Source organism: Mytilus californianus, unplaced genomic scaffold (genome assembly GCF_021869535.1).
Source record: "Mytilus californianus isolate M0D057914Y unplaced genomic scaffold, xbMytCali1.0.p SCAF_5, whole genome shotgun sequence".
Lineage (NCBI taxonomy): Eukaryota > Metazoa > Mollusca > Bivalvia > Mytilida > Mytilidae > Mytilus > Mytilus californianus.
In genome coordinates this window covers 7,298,668-7,311,121 of record NW_026262701.1, presented here as the reverse complement: position 1 = coordinate 7,311,121, position 12,454 = coordinate 7,298,668, and the positions used below count along the sequence as shown (strand labels likewise).

Genomic DNA, 12,454 nt, shown 5'->3' with positions numbered 1-12,454 from the left:
CGTTCTTGTACAGGTAAAAACAATGATTAACACACTGTTTAACCTACAATATGAAATCAAACAAACCTAGAAAAATTCAATTGCACGTGGTCGCTATGTATTTATATTTGTATTTATAGTTACGTCGGGTTATATGACCGTCGGCAGTCTTCGGAAGTCATCTCGATGGTTAATAAGATGACGTCTAGACAAAAATATACACGAAATGCTGATACATATTATCGAGTCCATGCATTCTTAATTGTGTATTTTTAACTTTTTTTAATTTGGATATACGTTTTAATTTGTTATTAATCAAATATGAGAAATTACCGTCCAAGAAAAACCGAAGTATACATATTTACATTTCATAAATTATATCAGGATCACAATAAAGCTCATCATCAAATAGTACACTATAGATGTCCATAGCTATGGGTTTATACATCTATGATTATACAAATTAGTCTTTCTTCAGTGATTCTAGTCTTGTGAGTCTTGTCTTCAGCCAATTTGCATCATCTGTAAGACCGAAACACTCCAAAACTGGAATCATCTGTCTATATCTTTCCTCAATATCAAACTTGCACGAAAATTGGAGCTTCCTTAAACAAACAGGACAGAGGAATAGAGGTCGTCCATCAGATTCTTCTAAATTGTTTGATCCATTCATCAAACACTCATAGTATATACAATGTTTTATTCCAAACATGTGACCAATCTCATGACACATTGTTTTACATGCTCTCTTAAAAATTGTTGATTTTCCACCTTCTTCACTGAAACAGAATACCAAAATATAGTAATGATATAATGAGTGCATACCAATAGAAACTCAACCCCTACATGTATTTTCCATTTGATAAAGGTTCAAACCGGTATATATCTTCTTTGAAAGTCTACCAATCGTTCTAAGGTTTTGACTACTTCTTATGATATATATAACACGCATTTACAGCAAATTTCAGAAATTTTCGGTTTTCATATTTTAAGATTTACAAATTCCACATCTTTTACAAAAATATTGAAATTTACACATTGATGGTATAATTCCGCCATAATAAACCCCTATAGCAAAGGTCTGTCACTTAGACTATAGCGTACCATAAGTCAAGATTGTCACATCCGATTTTCATGTGTTTATACCTATGACAGGAAGGCCACTTTATATTATTATGAACATTTTGAGGAAATTGTGGTTTAAAAAAATCACAAATTTTGGTGAACGTATTTTTTGTGTTAGGATTTCAACGAAAAAAATTATATACATGTACATGTATTGTTAGAATAATCTTAAATCGATTCCCAGTGTCAAAAATAGATTTTTTTTGAAAACTAAAAAGTTTCTTCCGAGGAAAACTTTTCTCGCATAACCAATATAATGATATATATGAAATGCCTACCTTGCTGGCTCATAAACTGTCGTCTGTGTCTTACCAAAGTTACTTAGATAACGAGCCAAAGAATATACTCCGCAGTTTCCAGCCAAGTTGGCTAGTCCGAAGACAAAATTCCATGATTCTCTCGGATATAAATCACACATTGTAATGCCAGCAACGCAGAATGCATCACCGGGCACCAATGGTTTCATTATCTCTAAAACTTTCCCAGCATCCACTTGGTATGTATTTGAATATTCATTTATCCTGTTCGGAACTTCTTTATTTAGCTTTTTTGAGCCCATTATTTTCACTGGGATTTGAAAGAAAACTTCTGCAAATGCTCTGAGAGGATCAAGAATTTCTTTGGGTATTGGATCTTCAATGAATGCTAACGGAAGGAGGTATATTGATGTACGTCTACCGAATGGTAAAGAGCAACCAGAACGTTGCCACTGTATAAACGTTTGTCCGGATTCTTTTTGACATTGCATCCAGTCATTCGCTTTATCTCGTTTCTTCTTTTGAAACCATTCAGATTCTGAAAATGATGAAATGAGAAATCTATAGTAGAATCAACTGCAATATATTACATGCAATTAAATAAAAAAAAAATACGTACTCTCGAAAACTCAAAACTGAAAGATTGACGATTTTGAAAAATGATAAGAAATTGACAGGGCAAACAAAAACCATAGTCAAAGAACGACAATATAAATAAAATGCTTCGCTGGGCGCAGCTTGATACGACCGCAGAGGTCGAACCCTGAACAGTTGGGGCAAGTATGGACACAACATTCAAGCTTGATACAGCTCTGAATTTGGATTGTGATTAAATATTTGACACAGCATAGGTTTCTGACACAGAAAAAATGTGGTCTAAGATCTTGAATTTTTTTAACTTACCTATTATGGTTTAATGTCCAAAATCAAAATACATGGTTAGATTCAGCATATCAAAGAACCCCATATATTCAATTTTTGTTGAAATCAAAAAAAGTTTAATTTTGGACCCCAACTTGGACCAACTTGAAAACTGGGCCCATAATCAAAAATCTAAACACATGTTTAGATTCAGTATATCAAAGAACCCCAAGAATTCAATTTTTGTTAAAATCAAACTATAGTTTAATTTTGGACCCTTTGGACCTTAATGTAGACCAATTTAAAAAACGGGACCCAAAATTAAGAATTTAAAAACACGGTTAGATTTGACATATCAAAGAACCCCAAAAATTAAATTTTTGATGAAATCAAACAAAGTTTAATTTTGGACCCTTTTGACCTCAATATGAACCAATTTGATAGCGGGGCCCACAAATAAAAAATCTAAATACATAGTTAGATTCAGCATATCAAAGAACCCCATATATTCAATTTTTGTTGAAATCAAACAAATTTTAATTTTGGACCCCAATTTGGACCAACTTGAAAACTGGGCCAAAAATCTAAAATCTAATACATGTTTAGATTCAGCATATCAAAGAACCCTATATATTCAATTTTTGTTGAAATCGAACAAAGTTTAATTTTGGACCCCAACTTGGACCAACTTGAAAACTGGGCCCATAATCAAAAAACAAAACACATGTTTAGATTCAGCATATCAAAGAACCCCAAGAATTCAATTTTTGTTAAAATCAAACAAAGTTTAATTTTGGACCCTTTGGACCTTAATGTACACCAATTTAAAAAACAGGACCCAAAATTAAAAATCTAAATACACGGTTAGATTTGGCATATCAAAGAACCCCAATAATTCAATTTTTGATGAAATCAAACGAAGTTTAATTTTGGACCCTTTTGACCTCAATATGAACCAATTGGTCTTCCTTTATAAGTATGCATTTCTTTAAACATAATTTAAAAGCAGTGTAAGGGAAGTAACCAAAACGTTGTATTTGGATTACCTCCCTTACACTGTTTTAAATTATCTTAATTGTTCATTAACCATTACTTTATACATAATTTAAAAGCAGTGTAAAGGAGGTAATTTCAATGATGTATTTGATTTATCTCCCTTATACTGCTTTAAATTATGTTTTGTACTAAAGTATTTGTCCATTAACCAGGACAACCTTGTTTTCCCCCTTTTTTTCCCTAATTCCTAAACGGTTTGAGCCATAACCCCCCAAAGCAAATCCTAACCATCCCTTTGTGCTATGGAAACTTGTAGTACAATTTCAGAGAGATCCATACACCGTTCCACAGTTATTGTCTGGAAACTAGAAAATGCTTATTTTTGGCCCCTTTTGGCCCCTAATTCCTTAACTGTTGGTACCATAACCCCCAAAATCAATCCCAACCTTCCTTTTGTGGTATTTAACCTTATGGTAAAATTTCAAAGAGATCCATTCACTTAAACTAAAGTTAGAGTGCGAAAACCAATGTGTCTTCGGACGACGCCGGACGAGACGACGACAACGACGACGACGACGCCAACGTCATACCAATATACGACCGCAAAAATTTTTTGCGGTCGTATAAAAATCCTTTGAACTCTGGTGCTCTGTAAGGTTAAGCAATTCCTGGTCCATTACTGACACACATCGTATTGTTCATAGCAAACTACTATTGACTTTGAAATAATAAAATACGAATAAATTGTCTCAACTTACCTGGAATAAAGTATTTTACAAAATCATCTGGTAAATCTTTTCCTTTCTTTGAGTACAAGTCTTTGTTTATCAAAGCATATCGCAAAACCCGAGGAATAGAACTCTACAAGCAAATAACATACACAATCATTTTCCTTTATGACTTCGTAGTGATGGTCTCCACAGGGAAGGGGAAATATAAAGATTTCTTCGCAATAGGTATTTTATGCTCACATGACTAGAACGGTCAAGTGATCTAGTCTCATCAATTGGCGTTCGTCATACATCGTCCGTTAAGTTTTAGAAAAATCTCCTTCCCTGGATGTTCTTGCCAGCGGCTAATTGAAACCCAACCTGGCCACAATCATCATTGGGGTATGTAGTTTAAAACATGTCCGACGATCCGTTGATAAAATAAAAGAACAAAGGGTAAAATGCAAGTTTTGTCTATGATCCATACCACCTTAGATGACAATTTTATTGCTGACTTGCACACATGTTGTTTTTTGTCGAGCCTGCGACTTTTGTCGCAGAAAGCTCGACATAGGGATAGTGATCCGGCGGCGGCGGCGGCGGCGGCTACGGCGGCGGCGGCTACGGCGGCGGCGGCGGCGTTAGCTAACTTCTTAAAAGCTTTATATTTTAGAAGCTAGAAGACCTGGATGCTTCATACTTTGTATAAAGATGCCTTATGTTACGAAGTTTCCGTCTGTCATATGTCCATTGTCCTTGACCTCATTTTCATGGTTCAGTGACTACTTGAAAAAAAAGTCAACATTTTTTGTAATGTTAATTTCTTTCTTATTATGAGTAATAGGATAACTATATTTAGTATGTGCGTACCTTGCAAGGTCCTCATGCCCGTCAGACAATTTTCATTTGACCTCGACCTCATTTCATGGATCAGTGAACAAGGTTAAGTTTTCGTGGTCAAGTCCATATATCAGATACTATAAGCAGTAGGTCTACTATATTTGGTATATGGAATGATTGAAAGGTGTACATGTCCAACTGGTAGGTGTCATCTGACCTTGACCTCATTTTCATGGTTCAGTGGTCAAAGTTAAGTTTTTGAGTTTTGGTCTTTTTTTCTAATACTATATATGCAATAGGTCAACTATATTTAGTATGTGCGTACCTTGCAAGGTCCTCATGCCCGTCAGACAATTTTCATTTGTCCTCGACCTCATTTCATGGATCAGTGAACAAGGTTAAGTTTTCGTGGTCAAGTCCATATATCAGATACTATAAGCAGTAGGGCTACTATATTTGGTATATGGAATGATTGTAAGGTGTACATGTCCAACTGGTAGGTGTCATCTGACCTTGACCTCATTTTCATGGTTCAGTGGTCAAAGTAAGTTTTTGAGTTTTGGTCTTTTTTTCTAATACTATATGCAATAGGTCAACTATATTTGGTGTATGGAAATATTTTATGATGTACATGTCAGTCTCGCAGGTTTTATTTGACCTTGACCTCATTTCCACGGTTCATTTCTCAGTGTTTAGTTTTTGTGTTTTGGTCTGTTTTTCTTCAACTATAAGCAATAGATCAACTATATTTGTTGTATGGAAGGATTGTAAGGTGTATATGTCTGTCTGGCAGGTATCATCTGACCTTGACCTCATTTTCATGGTTCATTGGTCAATATTTAGGTTTCTTGGTTAAGACTGTTTCTTAGAAACTATAAGCAATAGGTCAACTATGTTTGGTTTATTGAATGATTGTAAGGTGTACATGTATTTCTCGTTTGGTTTATCTGACCTTGACCTCATTTTCTTGGATCATGTTAAGTTTATGTGTTACTTGTAGTAAAGCTTTATATTTAGGACTATCAACATAAAATCAATGGTTAGTAAAGAAGGCGAGACATTTCAGTGTGTGCACTCTTGTTGAACTGTTGTATACTTGCCTTTCTTTAGAGGATTTATCAAAAAAAGACAATTGACTTTCTCGAAGGTCTAGATTATAAACTAAGTCAAACTTTTCATTTGTATAGAGATCTTGAAAAGCCATTTAAACATATCGCAATTGAGTTTCATTACTCACTTCCAGAACGCAGGAGATCGAAGGTTTCGGTCCCAGGCCGGTTAAAAGCAAAGACTTGAACATTGATATTTGCTGCTTCTCCGCTACATTTAGGAGTAAGGGCAAATGCTAATCGGCTCAAAATTACTGGTTGATCTGTACGGTAGATTAACATGTCTTCTTGTGGACTTTATCTTGAACTAGCACGTTAAAAATCAGCGTGCCCGGAAAGGTAAAAAGCAAAGTTCATATTCACGTCAAATTCATGTTAACGTCCTTGAATACCTAAAATATTTGCCACTGGCCACTAAACACCAATCGTTTCATCCATCAAAGATTATGTAAGCAATATTAGACGTGATGGTTATAGCGGATTTATTTTAATTTTCATTGAGTCGTTGATTTTGCTAGCGCTCGTCACTTTCGTTATTTACGAAACTGTTTTCAAAATGACGGAAGTATTTCAAATCAGTTTCGTCACTTAAATTTGGAAAGTGTAAAAATATTTTCGCATGAAAATGCTTTAGCACATACTTACAACTTCTCGTCCAATCAAATTGCTTATATTTGCCTTCTAATTTTCATAGTACATACTTTTCCCGTGTACTAAGTAACTAAGCATGAATGACCACAAGGGTAAGATTTCATTGTATCGTAATCAAGATATTTAAAACAAAAATTGCCACTGGCTATTTTGAAATAAAATGCTGTGTTCCAAATTAAATTAAATAGTTTGTAATTAGTTTTCACGTTGATTTTTAAATATCCTCCTATTAAAATCTTTGGATCTAAAAAATGTTTTTGACAGTTGCAAATTTCTTTCATTTAAATAAAGGGTTATACATATGGTTATTTATACCTTGATTAGAGTACAACGATATCTTAAAATTATGATAATGTATCATCCATGCAATTACTTTGTACACAAAAAGTGTGTACTATGAAACCTTGTGAAGGGGAAATTAAAGCAACTTGGTGATAATTTTTTAAACTTTCTTAAGGAAGGTGATCTATTTCGTCATGAATTGATTGATTTATTGATTATCGGTTGCTTAATTTCCAGTGGCAAATATTTCATGCATGTTCAGGACGATGTCATGAATTGAAAAACTGTGATTATGTCTGAAGATAATGTGCCAATTATATATATATATATATAAACATATTCTGATAAATCTTTTAGTTTTTACTTTGAAATAATAAAACAAAGAAACAAAAAAACACAAAACCTATAATCTGTGATCTATTGGTAGTTGCTTTTTAATGCCTATCTGCTAGACTATATCTATGGGGACAAACTATCTATATGTTTCAAATTTATTATAGCTTTAGTTTTACTGTGAAATTAAAAAAATGTTTTCAAAACATGTAAAGCTTCCACTGCAATTTAATTATTGCCTGCTTTTGGTCAATTTATTTGGTCATCTTACCATGTAAGAAGAACATGTATAGTAAAACACCGCTTTATATCAATATACATACTTACACCAGCAGCTACCATCTTTTCATTCTGGAGTCAAGGGCCTTTTGGAATAACATATTTTACAATGATACTAGTGAGTAGATTTACAAAACTTCGTTAATGAGCTCCGTTTTACAAACACCTGTGATACAAGTAGTCAGCCAAAATAAACTATCAATAGACCAATTAAAAGATTACTCGAGTTGTAAATATGTGCTAAATTGGATAGTCTATGAAAAGGTATATACTATGAAATTAAGAGCTCGGGGCAAGCCCCTCGCTCTAAATTTCATAGTATATACCTTTTTATAGACTAACCTAGACATAATTTTACCTGTCTACATGTTTCTGACAAGTTTATAACCCTCAGCTAATTAGCATTCACAACAGGTGTTATAAAGTTGTGATTACAGCTAATCCGCTTATCGCCATCGGATGGGTCACTAATCCGGTTAATTATTTTCCCCAGTAAAGTTAGTCAGTCTGCATTTTAATTTCAATATTTCTCAAGGCCAACGACCACAATTTGCAGTTGGTTTGGCGTAGTTTCGTCGTTTGAACAAAATTGTTTTCCCCTGGACAGTTCGCTTTTTAATTTCAATATATATCTAAAACCTTCATAATTTGCAGTTCGTTTGTCGTAGTTTCGTCAGATGATCGTATTTTCGTCATTTTTGATATAAAACGTTCAATTTCGATTAAAAACGTTTCAAAACGTTCAGAAATGTTTTCACGTTAAAAAATTCCATCATCATCAACGAGTCAACAGTACGTGCTTCTTTTACGATATACTGCGCATGCGTGAAAGTATTCCTATAGACATTAAAACGTAAAATACGAAATAAATTTAGTGCCAAAATAAATGAGAGAGACAAATATAGTTCTTACTAAGCAAATTGAAATAAAAAAATTATAATTTCCTGCCTTTTTTTTAAACACGAACCAATCCGTAAATGAATCCGGATTCATTCTGAATTTCATCTCGTGCAAAAGTGACTAAAGCCCTCAAAATCCTAGCTTAAACCCTGTTCAGACATGATGATTGACCCGTGTTCATTAGTATTCTGCTTTGCCATTTGCTGTAAATTTCTTTTTTTCTTACATGCTACTTTTTGACACTAGGTAGACTTTTACTTGAAGAAAATTCTGACAGGTATGAAAATGACGGCGTATAGTCCGACTTTAAACGAAACCAACAATCCATCAATTGTATCAAATACGGTCCATATTAAATTGAAAATTAAAACTATAGATGGCTCTCGTTTCTTTTCTTTTCTCAAATGTAGTGACACTCCCAAAGTAGAAATATGCATTTGTAAGCCATACAACAAAAATAAATAAAACTTTGGATATATTTGATTTCTAATTGGAGAATGGAGAGATGGATGAAAAATTAATAAAAATGCCACCCGAAAAAGAAAAGACAAAAGAAATGTTAAAATTAGACCACAAGTATATCCATTGTACATCATGTGTCATTGATGAAACCCTGCCACCTAAGGACGGTTAAATGTTCAATCCTAACTGAGACAGCAATCAAGCAACACAAATATGCAATGTTCAACCAAGTAGGCTAATCGGCGAATAACATGTAATATGTCATGACTCAGAAAATAAGCTTTGTAGTAAAAACGTGGTTGTGTTTGCCAAACCTTTAGAGGTATATTAAAAGTTTGACTTTTATTTTTTCTTGAAGTAAGAAGATATGTCAATGTTTAAATTGATACGGCATACTGATTGAAAAGTGTGACTAAATCTAAATTTTTTTCATTTCTAATTTATAAAAAAATATAACATAAAGCTATGTTTAAGAAATATTATTCGAGTTATTTTCAAACATTATGTACTACATTACCCGAGTTTCATCACTATCCATTGTAATTCCAATTGCCTGCTCCTGCTTCGATGACCGTTTTGCCATGTTTACATTATCTTGTTATGACATTATATATAAAGCGAAAGTAGAAGTAATGGTTTCCGGAAGTTAAAAAAACTAACAATCCGTTCCGTGCTTGTCGCCTATATAAATATAAATGTGAAAATATGATCTAGTAAAAAAAGAGTTTTAGACAACTTTATCGATGTCTCAATTCTGGCTTATTTTTTCTTGAAGTAAGAAGATATGTCAATGTTTAAATTGATACGGCATATTGATTGAAAAGTGTGACTAAATCTAAATTTTTTTCATTTCTAATTTATAAAAAAATATAACATAAAGCTATGTTTAAGAAATATTATTCGAGTTATTTTCAAACATTATGTACTACATTACCCGAGTTTCATCACTATCCATTGTAATTCCAATTGCCTGCTCCTGCTTCGATGACCGTTTTGCCATGTTTACATTATCTTGTTATGACATTATATATAAAGCGAAAGTAGAAGTAATGGTTTCCGGAAGTTTAAAAAACTAACAATCCGTTCCGTGCTTGTCGCCTATATAAATATAAATGTGAAAATATGATCTAGTAAAAAAAGAGTTTTAGACAACTTTATCGATGTCTCAATTCTGGCAGCCAACTACAGTCTTTTAACCTATCGACATTGACTTCTTCTGGAATTGAACCAACTTGATATTGAAATAATCAGTCACCTGAATTGAAAGCAATAACGTATTGAAAATGGGTATACAAAATAACTTATATAGTATAATATCAATATTAAATATTTAACTTTATGTTGTGTATTTTAACTTTATCTTGTAAAAACTATTTTGGTTGTTTACTTGCCTGATTTTAACGTAACACACACACTAACTAGTTATCGAAGAAAAATACTATTTCATAAAATATCAACATTTGAATATTTCGAAGGTGTTCTGAATATTCTACGAAAAGAACTAACCAGTTAACCAAATGTCATGTGATACTTCATCGATTTCCACGTTGAAATAACCAGTTGAAATTAAACAAAAGAAATAGAATTAGAAAGGAAGAAATGGCCAAGTTGGTAAATTTGGGTTGTTTATATCTGTTTCTTATACCTCTAAAGATATAATGTAGGTGCATTATTCAGGATTTGTCCATCTTGCATAATTGTTAAAATTCAAATTATAGTATGGAACTAAGAGATATTTGTTAGCATAAATTCCCCTGCAAAAAAATCCACAGACAGATAAAAGATTGATTTATTCAAAACACTAATGTGTATATCTGCCCGGCCTTTCTCGACAACAGTATTTTGTGGGAAAACTATAAAAATTGGGAATAATTTGGAAATCTTTCGATGAAGATCTCGAAAACATCTTAGATGCAACATTAGCAGGATATGTAGATAGAAAGATGAGAGCAATGACGTCCATTATTTACAGTGTAATAAAGGACAGAATTGGACTAATAGCTTCCGGAAAAGAGAGAGAGAGAACACAAGGTCAGAGTAACCGTAGACAAAGGAATATTAAGGAATTGAGAGGAGACATAAAAAGGTTATCAAGAAGAGTTAGAAGAGTCGCTAATGAGGAGGGAAGGTAACCTCTGCAACAGTTAAGGAAAGAAGCCACGGAGAAATTGAAATAGAAAAAGGACAAAAGGAAGAGCACAATTCACAGCAAACCCTTTAAAGTATATGAAGAGATTATTTGGAGTAAGATGTTCTGGTAAATTGGAAAACACAAGTAGAATAGCATCTCAGAAAGACCCGTAGTGATGAAAGGCGTGAAGAAGATTTGGAAAAATGTGAGAAACTGGCAACTCCAGATGAACCAAAAGAACAATTCGACGAGTTAGAACTGAAGGCAAGAGCAGGAAAGTTCTAAGGGTTCTTATTTGTATAAAAGAAATCTCAGCAAAGATACCATGCAGGCTTATAAGTTCAAACGCCAGACACATGTTTGATCTACTTATTATAAGACTCATCAGTTTGGAGGCAAAATCAAAGACAAAGTGGAAGACCATTGAAAACTAAAAATTCAAAAAGGTCTGGGATAGAAAAACCATAGTGTTTCGAATGATTTAAACAATATATTAAAAGTACAGGTTATTGACTACTGGTCTGGTGATACCCTTGAAATGTCCAACAACACTGACATCTACAAAGTGGATTCACATATTTTCTGTTCTTGCCCTGTGTTTGTTATATGTTTGTTATGTTTTACTCATGTCTTAACGTCGGGCAGTTGGTCCGAGGAAACAGTTATCCGGCGTCGTTTGATTTTCGCTGTGTAAATATAGACCCTAATGTGGACAGTATATTACTTGCTAAATTTTGTTCATTATTATTTCTTTATATTTTATGCAGGAAATATAAAGTAGGCGGATGAAATTTTATGTTTTTAAATAACTTTGGGTGATGTATTTTCAGGTAAAGTAATGATTTGGTTTAGTTTAATAAGGTCAAAATTTATATGTCTAAACCTGTTATACTGAATTATAGATCTCCTTAACATAGAATTGTCCATAGTTTTAGTAAGAGCTAGTAAAATCTTTTTGAGATAGAGCAGGAGCGATTTTTTTATTGAATTTATTATTATACACAACGAAATAACTGGGTTCTCGGACCTGTTAACTACAGCTTTTATTAGAATTCTTCGACTGCACTACATAGGTCTACTCATCCCGTAATTATGATCCTAATTCAAAGCTTTGACTTTCGGCCTCTTTCACTTATATACTATTAAACAATATAATATCATGATTTTAAGAAGGATAAAATAACAAAAAAAAACGTTCCACGTGCTTAAAAAAACCGCGTTCCTAATATAAATTCAACTGCCGCTAATCGAAATTCACCTTAAAAATTTAGCACATTTCACAATTGTTTTAAAGGAGGCAATGCCTCTGCAGCTAGATTACATCAGACGTCCGTACAGAAAATAATGTTCCTTCAACATGAGACCGTGAAACATCGAAATTAAATATGATCCCTATGGCCATGCAATTACAGGTGACCTCAACATCGTTCAAGACCGAGAGGTTTTCTGAAAAAAAGGACCAAAATATCGTCCACCGTCGAAAATAAATTGGGAAGAGTGTCGTCAGGTTATAAAAGATGCTCTTTCATCCTATTGTAA

The 12,454-nt window shown here is 33.3% G+C and overlaps 1 protein-coding gene across 1 annotated transcript in view; it reads right to left on the bottom strand.

Annotated features, from left to right (window-relative positions):
• LOC127701803 (uncharacterized) overlaps positions 1–9,413 on the bottom strand; it is a 30,522-nt gene extending 21,109 nt beyond the window's left edge. The window contains exons 1-4 of the mRNA XM_052205768.1: positions 9,302–9,413; positions 3,977–4,079; positions 1,383–1,899; positions 446–758 (exon numbers count right to left, since the gene is read on the bottom strand). Coding sequence (XP_052061728.1) covers positions 446–758; positions 1,383–1,899; positions 3,977–4,079; positions 9,302–9,367 — 999 coding nt within the window. The 5' untranslated portion in view covers positions 9,368–9,413. The remainder of the gene's footprint in view (positions 1–445; positions 759–1,382; positions 1,900–3,976; positions 4,080–9,301) is intronic.
• Positions 9,414–12,454: the final 3,041 nt, after the last annotated feature.